At 42.2% G+C, this 12,911-nt stretch overlaps 1 protein-coding gene and 1 long non-coding RNA gene across 2 annotated transcripts in view; one reads left to right on the forward strand and one right to left on the reverse strand.

The window, feature by feature from the left end:
- Positions 1 to 1,565, reverse strand: part of Nelf-A (Negative elongation factor A) — a 53,614-nt gene extending 52,049 nt beyond the window's left edge. The window contains exon 1 of the mRNA XM_084600816.1: positions 1,334 to 1,565. Coding sequence (XP_084456942.1) covers positions 1,334 to 1,543 — 210 coding nt within the window. The 5' untranslated portion in view covers positions 1,544 to 1,565. The remainder of the gene's footprint in view (positions 1 to 1,333) is intronic.
- Positions 935 to 5,515, forward strand: LOC146190340 (uncharacterized). The gene is made up of 2 exons (XR_014706534.1): positions 935 to 1,274; positions 5,074 to 5,515. It is a non-coding gene; the product is annotated as an uncharacterized LOC146190340 (long non-coding RNA).
- The last annotated feature ends 7,396 nt before the right edge of the window (positions 5,516 to 12,911 follow it).

A 12,911-nucleotide genomic window follows, 5' to 3' on the forward strand; every position in this document is an offset into this window, starting at 1 on the left:
TGTTGACTATGTGGGAAACGGAAGGCCAGACTTGATGAAAGCGTTTTATCTGCTACCATGTCACGAGACCAACTGGAGTCCAACATCTTGATCCCAAAAGTCACACTGAACCACTAACTTAGAAGGGTAAAAGGCACATGTTGTAGAAGCATGTGCAGAAGTTGTAAAGATGTGCACTGTAACAAGCACTGAGACACTAAATGATAAGCTAAAAACAATTGAAGCTATCCATAGCACTCACTGAGAAAAAGGTGAACTTTATGCATACAAATTTATTTTCCTTTGTGTTTTGCAAGCTATGATGCAGGTGTTGAAAAAGAGAGAAAATCAAAATAAGCAAGAAAAGTAAGAACATCCAGCCTCTTACACTAGCTACATATTTGATATGGTGGCTAAATGAGTAATCGACAGCTGCTGGGTGGTCTTGTTGCTGATTATTGGTAGTAGGTTTTGATAAATGTGCACAAAAGTGTGGGGGGCAAGAACTGAACTCGACGCCTTGGCTACGGCACCCCTCAAGAGGTCCATGGGTCTGAAGTTTTGTTAAACCATTGACAGCGTAGACAAAATGCAGGGGGGAAAAAAGCTAGAAAGCATACTACGCACACACGGTCTGTGAATTGACTGTGAATAAAGCTCCCATTTTCTGGCACCAAGAATGTCTATTCTGGTTAACATAGCGGCACCACTGAATTCAATGTGTTCGACACTATACATGCTACGCTGCTCCGTTGTGACGCGAATCGATCGCCACACGGTCTTTTGGGCAATGCATTGCGATGCATCGTAGCACTTGACAAAATACACCAGCTCGTGCCTCTCATTTATAATCAACACACTGTACAAAACTGGCGCGCGCGCGCGCAACGATGCGTTACGATCGCATGCGCGGGGAAGCGATCATCAGTTCCGCGCCCACTAAGGAAATGGGGACTTCGCGAGCGCACGGCGCGCAAAGCAGCGGTAAAAGCCCGACACATGAAGCCTGGCGCATCGCTAGGGGCTGGATGCCCGAAATAAACAATGAAGACAAACGGAAGCATGTGCAAAGACGGCTATGACGTACACAAGCAGTCTCGACGTAAGCGGCTATCACTGCGTTCAGCGACAGCGCTGCCTGCGCCAGCTAGCCCTGTATGACACACTCCAGCTGGTGTGTTTACCAGACGCCTGACGCTCCTTCCAGCAGATCACACCTTTCACGCATTTCTATACATAACCGCGATACCCACAGCGTACCGCCGCAGACAGTACAGGGGACAAAACAGACGCAAGTATGACCCTTGTAAAGGCTCAGATGCGGCTAAAAAAACGAGTGACACAGTGGTCTTACCTCCTCGACATTGCGCCGTGGTATGTGCAGGAATGAGAGCAGTAGTTTGAGCTTAACCTGCGACTGTAGGTCGATGAAACACTCTCTGATGTTTTTTAACACATCCTGGTTTAGCTGGGAGCAGATAGAATAGCCTGACCACAAGTCATTACTTGTTCCCAGCTTATTATGTAGCCACAACGACGTGTCGCTGTCGCGCACGTACGCCATCTTGAAACGAACAATTTTTCGGGCGCCATTTTGAGAACTGGAAGCCTCAAAGCGGGCTTCGCAGCGTAGTTGCAGATGGTTGCAGCTTACTGCCGCTAAAACTAATTGTCGCTAGCGCGTTTTTGCTTTCGGTTTCATATTTCAATTCTCGTGTGATAACTGGTCAAGTTACTGCTTTACCGTAAAGCACATTCACGTTTGCATAGCACATTCAGCCATTAATTAGCTTTGGCCATTTAAAAATAAACGATGATTTGGACTGTCTTCCCAACACCGCGCTAGTGGAGGTAGTCAGTACCAGTCAGTATTCATATCAGGTATCACAGCAATGCCCAGCTGATGATGGCGTAGCAGGATTGAATGTTGTGTTGCTCAGAGCATACCAAAGAAAAATCCTCTCAACTTAATCGTTAGCGTGTCCGAACTCAATTTGGCGCAGAAGTAGAATTAATGGCAATTTCTATTTTACATATTACGTTCGGGTGTTCGGGTAGAAGATGGCAGGCATCATAATTAGGCTTAGTAAGTGATATAAGCTGAAGATTGTACAGGCCTATGCACCTACATGTAGTTATGATGACCGGGCAGTTGAAATCTTCAATGAAGATGTAGAATTGGCAATGCGAAAAGTAAAGACGCAGTATACTGTACTAATGGGCGACTTCAATGCCAATGTAGGGAAAAAGCAGGCAGAAGACCAGGCAGTAGGTCACTATGGCATTGGCTCTAGGAATAGCAGGGGGGAGTTAATGCATAGTTGAGTTTGCAGGGCGCAATAACTAAACAATCATAAATACCTTATTCAGCAAACGGCACAACCGGAAATGGACCTGGAAAAGTCGTAACGGGGAGACTAAAAATGAAATTGACTTCATACTGTGTTCAACCCCCGTCATAATGCAAGATGTAGAGGTAATCGGGAAAGTGCGATGCAGTGACCACAAGATGGTGAGGTCCTGAATTAGCCTAAATCTGAAGAAGGAACGCAACAGATTAGTAAGAAAGAAACCCATCAATGAATTAGCGGTGAGGGGGAGGGAAGAGTTCAGGATCTCAGCAATCTCAGTACAAAATAGATATTCAGCTCTAACCGAGGATAGCGACATTACCCTAGAAGCAATGAACATTTCAGAGATATCATTACTGAGTGCGCTATAGAAGTAGGCAGTAGGAAAGTTAGAGAGGATACCGGTAAGCTGTCTACGGAGACGAAAGATTTGATTAAGAAACGCCAGAGTATGAAAGCTTCCAGTCCAACAGACCAGATAGAATTGGCAGAGATATCAAAGTTAATCAATAAGTGCAAAGTGGTCGATATTAGAACGTATAACATGGAGAAAATTGAGCATGCTGTAAAGAACTGGGGAGCCTTAAAGCGGTAAAGAAATTAGGCATAGGCAAAAACCAGCTAGATGTATGCGACAAGGGACAAGGCGGGCAACGTCACCACGAATATGGACAAGATAATCAAAGTAGCCAAGAAGTTCTATACAGATCTCTACAGTAGCCAAAGTAGTCGGGACCGTAATGAGATTGGCGGTAGGGAAAAACAGTCAGACGTGATGAAGGATGAGGTCAAGAAAGCATTAGAAACTATGAAAAGGAGGAAATCAGCTGGAGAGGATCAGATAACGACAGATTTGTTAAAGGACGGGGGGATATTGTGCTAGAAAAACTGGCCACCCTATATACGCAGTGCCTGGTGTCATCGACGATACCTGAACCATGGAAGAATGCAAACATTATCCTCATTCATAAGAAAGGGGACTCTAAGGACCTTAAATATTACACACCAATTAGCTTACTGTCTGTTACATATAAGGTATTTACTAAAGTAATCGCTAATAGAATTAGGAACCCCTTAGACTGCAATCAAGCAAAGGATCAAGCTGGTTTTCGGAAACGATACTCTACTATCGATCATATCCATACCATCAACCAGGTGATAGAAAAATGCTCGGAATATAACCAGCCCTTATACATGGTATTCATTGATTACGAGAAAGCATTTCACTGAGTCGAAACATCATCAGTCATGCACTGCATTGCGAAATCAGGGTATAGGTGAGCCATGTGTAAGAGTACTGGAAAATATATTTATAGGCTGCACAGCAACCATAGGTCTGCATATAAAAGTAATAAAATTCCAGTAAAGAAGGATGTGAGGCAAGGAGACAGATCAATGTAATTCACAGCTTGCTTGAAAAAGTATTCAGAGACGTTGAGTGGAAACAGTTAGGGGAAAGGGTTGATTGAGAATATCTCAGTAATCTACGATTTGCTGATGACATTGCCTTGCTAAGTAACTCTAGGGATGAACTGCAAATAATTATTGATGACCTGGACAGGAAAAGTAGAAATGTAGGCTTGAAAATCAGTATGCAGAAGACTAAGGTAATGTTCAACAGCCGCGGGAAGGAACAGCAGTTTATGTTAGGTAGCGAAGCACTGGAAGTATAGTAGGCGAATATGTCTACTTAGGACAGGTAGTAACCGCAGATCCGGACCATGAAAAGGAAATAACAAGAAGAATAAGATTGGGATGGAGCGCATTTGGCAAGCACTCGCAGATTATGACTAGCAGCTTACCGGTATCGCTCAAGAGGAAAGTATACAACAGTTGCATCTTGCCTGTACTCACCTATGGGGCTGAAACGTGGAGGCTAACCAAGAGGGTTCTACTTAAGTTGAGGACAACTCAGAGGGCTATGGAACGAAAAATGGTTAGGGTAACATTAAGAGATAGGAAGCGTGCAGAGCAGGTCAGAGAAATAACTCAAGTTACTGGCATTCAAGTGGAAAATAAGAAAAAAGGGCATGGGCAGGAAATGTAGTGCGGAGAAAGGATAACCGATGGTTGCTTAGGGTAACAAACTGGATTCCAAGGGAAGGAAAGCATAGCAGGGGGCGGCAGAAAGTTGGTGGGCGGATGAGGTTAAGAAGTTCGCAGGGGTCAAGTGGATGCAGCTAGCACAGAACCGGGTTAATTTAAGAAATATGGGAGATGCCTTCGCCCTGCAGTGGGTATAGTCAGGCTGATGATGATGATGATGAATTCTCTTTGCAATTATTCAAGTGTATCCAAAACAACATGATTTATTTTGCCAAAATATATATAGGGTGAAATGGATGAATTAGCAATCGACAGATCCATATCGTGTGGCTCACAACGCATTCCCAGAGTTCCAAATCTCTTGAAGGCGAGAAGACTGTATGCGTGTGTATTACCCCTTGTATCCCGGGAACGACTTTCATGAACGCTGAAGGCGCTCCCCAATGTACCTTTCAGAGCAGGCCCACTGAAATCAACTTTTAAACAAAACTTGTGTTTCGATTGAGCCTCTCAGTATCACAAGTCAAATTATATAAATATATATATATAGCTAGGTACGTGTAGTAGTTAGCAAAATTCATGGGAATGTTATGTTTGGTGATTAAGGCTTCAAGCTCAGCTTGGACTGAAAAGGCAAAAGGCTGGATAATCTTTTTCCTGCATCTGTCTAAACTGCTACTTTTCCTCTTTAACACAGAGACAAAGGCAAAAGCTCACTGCAGATGAAAAGCATGCATTCCAGTCATCGGCCTTATCCTGACTGCAAGTGTCACCTTTGCCATCACAACAGTGGGCGATGTGAATCCTCCATTCGTGCAGCTGCGCACATAGCTCCCACATCCCAAACAGGCTAAATAGGACCGATGTGGAGGACAGCTGTGCACTGCAAGTTGCAGGTTCAACATTTGCATTCAATGAATAATGTTCATGTCAAAATGGTGATTCTTGAATCTATATGGAGCCATCCACTTTGACGGTAGACACAGCCTTATATTTTTGCTTTCCAAACCCAGTTTTTCTAGCAGAAAGTGCCACAAATTCAGCAGACCAATGTCACAATCAGCTGGTGTTGATCTAACAAGCCACAGACTTGCAGACTGCTTAATACTGCGCTGACAGAATAAAACCATTCTCTCTCAGCCTACTGCTGTTTTGACTCAAAGGCAGCAAAAAATTGTTCAGTTAGGAAGGGTTTGAATTAAAGATACCTATATAATAGAGTTTATTGCATGGAAGGGCAGAGAGGTCAGCTGGAAAGTTGAACCTCTGGTCTACTACTCTGCACTGACTAAAAGGAAGAGGGTCATCACGGGTGATGATGTAAAGAGAGTTTGGACACTATTTCATAATCACAATGTTGGCATGATTGAAACTGCACAGTTAAAATTTCTGAGAGTACAAATCAATGACAGTCCATTTATAGGGAGGTATATTGGGCTTCACTATTATTTTAGTTCATTGTGTAATATGTGGTCATGAAAACTTACCATGAGCTTTTTTTGTGCACAAACATACAAGACATAAGTGAAAAATTAATATGCAACAATGAATATAGTGAAGTACCACATTAAAGACCTTCAGAAAGCTTTAAATATGTTCACTCAAGTGAGAGTGAGCATAACTGAGTATCCTATCCCTTTGGTGAACTGAAGTAAACTCCAGGCATTCAAATGGAATTTATTTTGCAATATTGAAAACTCCATGCATGCACTGTGCACATGGAACTTTTGACACAATGCAGCAATTGCATGATGAACTGGTCGTATTCACCAGCATACTCGCAAAATGTTTGTTGAATTGAAATTTAATAAACTGAAAGACATTTGTACCAGACACACAAGGGCTTTGGTGAGGCCTTTTGCAAATGTTTTAACCGAGAGGTTTTCTCAAGTCAGATTCATTCCGGAGAAATTTAGCTGTGCACAGCATCCAAGAAAAAAGTGAAATCATATCTGAAGATAATAAATGCTATGTTAATATGCCAAGCTTGATTCACAAAAACTCTGACCTAGTCCAAGTTACAAACATGAAATGTCAGGCATATACAAATAATTTCTCTCCATACCTGACATACACAATGGGTCCAGAAGAGGAAGAAATAAATACACAGAATCAAATGAGGTTGCAAAGATAAGAAGTTTATTTATATAACACAAGTTGCTTATGACATAAACCTCATAGTTGCCCAAAATCAGAAAGCTTTTTTTTATCAGACTGCAACTGAAGACAATTAAGTGCACACCAACAGCAGCATATTTCACGGTGAAGAAAAACAACAGTGACACCTGCTTTACCAATGTCTCAAAATCTCACAATCATTATTTAATATACACTGATGTTGCAAGGGCAGCAGCATCATCAGGACCTCCCTCCCCTTCTTTATTTTGTGGAAGGGGGGTGAAAAGCAAACAATGCTTACTTGGCTACTAATAAAGAGATGCAAGTGCATGCAAATACATAGTATATTTAAAAAGATTCTGTGGACACCTTCATCTAATTCAAATTTCATTGCTTGGCTTTTTATGGCTCAGCTGTCATTTGTTAGGCAGAAAGGCCTATTTACTGAGAAATTTAGAACTGAAAATATCTTTTCTTTTTGCCACGTGATTCAAATTTGTGACATTCAGGACATTAAGCGACAGCTCACATGAACGCCTGCAGAAAGTGAATGGCAATGGGATCTTGTCTTGGGAGATCTTCCAATAAAGCAAGAGCTCGGTGCCCTTGCAGCTTTCTTGTGATGACTCCCTCTGGTTTCAATGGTTGCATTTTACATTTTTACTACCATTTTTATTGGTACAACAAGACAGTCAGTTGATATGGGTCAATTTAGATTTACCATCAGCGTCAGTTTGCTGCAAGTGGTTTCTCATGGCCTGACGAGCGTGCGCCTTCATGTGCACCGGCAGAGAACTCCGATGTGTGAAGCGTTTTGGGCACAGGGTGCAGCAGAATGGTTTCTCTCCAGTGTGCATGAACATGTGTTCCCGGAGGTGACTCTTATGTCTGAATTTCTTGGAGCATTTAGTGCAGCTGTATGGTTTCTCACCAGTGTGTGTTCGCTCGTGGTGCTTCATATTGCAAGAGTGCACGGTCGTATAAGGACAGTACTGACACAGGTACTCCTTGTGGCCCTCATACCTCTCCCTGAATTCTTGTATCTCCTCAGGACTCAATGCAATGATGCCAGGATGCTCGACACCACTGGAGGCAGGCGCACCTTCAACGAAGAAATATGTGCTGTTAAGTACAAATGGCCTGAAGCAAAAGGTCACTTGCAGAAGTCCACATGCTGTTATGCATTTATTTACTTCACTTGGCAACATCCTAAATTCAACTCCTGATCACTAGGTGCCGAAAAATCGGCAATGGCACCTCAGCACACAGGGCATTTAACAAAGGTACAAGTGCAGGCAAAAGAAAATGGAGCTTGCTATTACCTTAACATTTCTTATGCGTTCCTGCCAAACTGAAAGTAGCAACTGTGGAACATGCATGCTAGTAGAAGACACTAGTTTGCTTTCTCATAGATAAACAGTATTCTTAATGTCCAACAGGAAAGTTGTGACAACCATTAGAATGAAATAGCATCCTCCGTTTACTTATTTCCACACCTGCACGATGCTTTGTTGCAAAGTCAAGCTGTGCATGGCTCGCGTTTAAAGGGATGTCAAAGTAAATTTTTGTTGTGGCCAGATGGCACTCTACAGAACACAAAACCTTCTTTCCTGCACTGGTGCCCTCAATCAGGAATGCATTACTGAAAACCTCCAATCACTCCATCAGTGCCTGTGTGATGTCATTCTCAGATATGCCTGTGCCATTGAGCTGTGCAGTCAATGCTGTTGGCTATCTCACATGCACAACCAAGCTACACCAAGCATGTGGTTTAACTTACGGCCGAATGTGCAAAACTCGGACATCAGAGTGGTTACAACAGTGAGGAGGATATAAAAGGATGTGTCAAGGCACAGCATAAACTCTCATATTAAAAATGCTTATTTAGAAAAAGGAAATGCACCTAAAGATGCTCAAAAACACTAAATGCAACACGGATAGTACCTTAAGAAACAAACAATGCTAACAATGAAAGAATAATCTTTACAAGCAGTGAAGTAATGTCACTTTGTGCAGGAAGATGACATGCATGCGTTACAATGACAACAAAGCCACCTTTTCATACACTTGATGACTGGGCCAATGAAATGTCAAGGGATTAGATGGGCAGTCCACCAACATATATGCAACTGCCGAAACAAGGTATAAAGTGTAGAAAGTGTGCAGATCTATGCAGATGCTGTAATGAACCAGAGAGCAGAAGAGGCCCCAAGCAATTTCATTTTGTGACAGAGAAAAGAGTTCACAGTGCTGGCCGGAAATAGATAATACAGGTTACAAAATGTAGCATGCATTTGAGCACCACTGCATTTACCTTTTTTCCATAAAATGGCTTTAGTCCTCATTAATGGCTGACAAGTTTTTCTCACAGCTAACCTTTGATGTTTCTTTATACAGTGTCCAGTACAAGCATGATGCAGTTTCAGAAAAAGACCAGTGTGCCAACCTTTGTTATGTGCTGTTCTATTGTGCGCATCTCAAGTATATACTGGTACAGAAGAGAAACTTCCCCAAAATGCCCTCAACAGCCAAGCACTGTGATAAGAAAAGCAGTATTCAATAGTGGAATATTAAAATGAGAAGAAAAAAATAATGCGAGTCAGTTATTAGACAGCACCACTAGTTAAAAGAATAACCAGCCAACCAAGTTCAGGTTTCAGACTAAGGATCTTGATTATTAATCACAACATGAAAAGACAGCATGAAATGGGCTAACACAGCACTGATCTTGCTTCAGATCTTGTTCAGAGTCTCGTCTTGGGCGCTGAAAACCCTTCAAACGACGTATCAGCTAGCGCGGCATAAACTACATTAATTTACTCTGACACATGATATGAGCAACAGCAACAGAACTGGATATGTTTTGGAATAATGTCCACAATATTTGAGAATAATGAAAGGAGCAAGCATTTTGCCATCAACAATGCAGAGTTAGCAAGAATGCATAAAGAAAGGCAGCAAAAATAAAAGCATCATCTCTGTAATGAGTGCATGTGACTATAGAGGTGGATCTTTTCAAATTTTGTCAGAGCAAGTGTCAGGCTCTCTAATGCTGGGACTGCATACATGCTGTACAAGAACATATAGTCTGCAAGCTTTTCTTATATACTATTCTATGTTGTCCAAATCGAGTAGGTGTGAGTAGTAAAGGTAGCTGTACTGTTGAAACCACAAGTCAGCAATGATTTACTGCAGTGTGCCTGATCGAAAATTGATTAGAACACTCCTCCACTCATCATGAACAAAATACAAAACATCTGAAACTCTCTCGGCTATTGTACTTTGTTTGCGGCCAAAGCTGTATAAATATAAATGCTTTGGAGTGCACATGTAGAGATGCTAAACGACTTTCTGCTACTCTCCCAGCTTGTCCCCACTCTAGTTGTCGTCAGTGGTCTTTGTTGTCTTTCTTGCTGACAATCCATGTCACACCACTGCAAATAAAATGCCACCATTTGTTAGCATTCTTTCATGGGAACAATGAATACTGTGCTTACATGCATCACATACACACATAAATGATAATAACAAAAAACTTTTGCTACAGCTGTGGTATACCTTCCTCCTATATTATCCATGGCCAGTGATAGGTGCCGAGATCAAAGAATGCCAAGCGTCGCGTTCCAAGGCCACGGTTGAAATAAAAAGGTGTTCTATTGGCACGCCTGTGCTATGCACAACATTGGGATCACTACTGTGTGCCACTAATGATTATAGCATGGAGCCGAACATTTGACAGAATACCGTCTGGCCAGTGCAAAGCATTAATAACATATGAACATTGGGTCACTGACCAAGTCAAAAAGATGAAAATGACATTTCTGGTCCCATACGGGGCCCTTGTTCACAATAGGACTGTCACGGAAGAATGGAAAGCTTATATACACTTCAGTATTCTTCGTAATCATTTTCCGTATCAGGATGAAGCGTGCCCTGATTCTTGTTCAGCGAGTAGGCTGAGCGATTAGCAATTCCAAGTGTATAATTTTGCCGATGTGTTTCTTTTAGTTGCCAAGATTAGTGCACACTGTCCACATGTCAACAATTCAGCTGCGAGCAGAAGTTGTTGATGTGAAGACCCGCTACCACGTGCCATGTTCCCATGAGTTGTTTATCGGATAACATGCAGCGAATGCCCCTACGTCTACATCGTGCGAGACCCGAAGCGCCATTTTCATCTTTTTGACTTGGTCAGTGAGCCAATGTTCATATGCTAATAATCATTATAGCATGTGCAAGTGGCAATGCTTTCCGGTGATTCTGCTGGCATTCCTACAGAGCAGCAGCATGCACGCTGAAATTCTGGGACCTCTATCAGCAGTAAAACATTACAACATTGAAACAGGCCTGTTCTTGATATTTTAAACGCCCAACTCTAAACAGGTTGGAGCTTTTACGTCATTTAATCTTTAAATAACCCGATTTCCAAACACAGAGGCACGTGTCATCTGCTTGAGCAGCTATGCCGATATAGATATCCAGTTATAGGTTGCCTCACATGGCCAATTAAAGAGTCATTAGTAACTACATATAGTCGAACCCAGTTACAATGAATGCCGCTTCAGCAAAATACTTTTTATTCTTTGTCAGCTCACTATGGAAAGTAATGGAAAAAATTCTTGCCACAGCAAACAAATTTCAGGATACATTTCTGTTTCAACGAATATTTTGCTAAGTGAGGCTGGATTTAAAAATGCAGTTGTCAATAAAATAACCACGTCACCTCCAATACGTACACTTAAGAACTTTCGCTTAAATCTACTGTGTCCTAGACTGACCACCCATTCAGGGACACATGAAGACTGCCACTGCTTGGTGGTGGTGACGGTTGGCTGGCAGCTTTAGGATGACATTAACTGCTGCCGCTTTCTCCCAGACCAGAGCTGCAATCAACCTGTAGCTTATAGCACCACTATCTTCACTAAACGGGATGGATACATTTGATGTGATCCGCAATTTTGTTGGTACTCCTGACAATAACATTGCGACATAATTGCTCATACAGTGTAAAAATCTTACTACTGCACTGATGGCAAAAAAAAAAAGGAAAGAAAGTAGAAGGAGCTGACCGGCACTTTTGTAAATGAATCATATTTTCGACTGTGTAGTCCAATCTGGCACTGTTTTGGGGCTGATTTCAATGCAACAAAAGTTTCCCTGCAATGAAACTTTTCATGTGCCCCATCAGTTTCACTGTAGTAACGTTCAACTGCACACGTTGCTGACAACAATATCTAGTTGTGTGACTGGAGCTGACAAAGGTATGGTGATGTGCAGGTGCAACTCCAGCATTCCCTTCAACTGCAACTGCAGATCAGTACCATGATCCGCTGTCTTGAATATTTTGTGCATTTAGCCATGGCAAGAAGAGCGTAATCATGCGACTAATAGAAAGAAATCCTTTCTTTGTACGTTGCTGCAGCTATGGCTACGCGCCCTGCAAAAAGAAAGTATTTTCCAGCACATCTGAAGACGTGCAGGGCTACAAATGAACGTGCCTCTAACGTAAAAAAGGTCGTTAAAAAACATGCAAACATAATATATGTCTCAAAATGGAGCCCTTGTGCCAAGCAACCCCAGGTGAAGGCCAGTAAACCAGAGACAGAAGGAACCCTACAGAACTGGGGCTGGTCCTTATAGCTGTGCCAAGCATAAAAGTAACACTAACTGGATGTGCTTCGTGGCGGAATCAGATTGCTTTTCCCCCTGGGCATTGGGCAGCCCGAGCAGGTAGGTAAGCAGTCTGAGCTGTGACCCCTGCTTCGCATCGAGCAACAAAACTAGGTGCTCGCCACGAAAAATACATGAGAATAAATACCTTTCCACAATGAGGAGCATGTATCGAATTGCAAGATTGGCAAGCACAGATCGCCGTGCAGATTGAAGAGTGGGAAGCCTTGTGGTGAAAGCATCTCATTACAGAAAAGTGCCCCATCACGGTAAGCACCTAGTTTTTGATGGGCGTTTTGAAGCATGAAGTTTTTGAACTGGCGCTGGTATCCCAGGCTGGTTGATAACAATCTTGAACGGCTGATCCAGAGAGAATGATCGGACACAGATAATATAGGAGACTATCCTAAGAGGAAGGAATAGCTTTGTTCACCTCTCAGATATTAACTATATTCAGCACACTCCCCCAAAAAATCAATTCATGTAGCAATAAAGTTAGCATGCCGAGTTACTAGTTTCTGCAGTGTAGATGGCTTATAAGATATAAAATCGATGCCATGAATATCTGTGCTATAATTGTGCTGTGCTAAAACAAAACATTGCATTTTCATGCAAAATATGTGATAGATGGTATAGCCTCCTTTTCAAAAATCATTGATGGATTACTGAAAGTGGTTGTGGTGTGTGTGGTATGCTAAAGCACCACCTTTTGAAGCATGTATTTCGTGTGCATACAGAAAAGGTTGT

This window comes from Amblyomma maculatum, chromosome 4 (genome assembly GCF_055883805.1).
Source record: "Amblyomma maculatum isolate TAMU_Amacu chromosome 4, ASM5588380v1, whole genome shotgun sequence".
Classification (NCBI taxonomy): Eukaryota; Metazoa; Arthropoda; class Arachnida; order Ixodida; family Ixodidae; genus Amblyomma; species Amblyomma maculatum.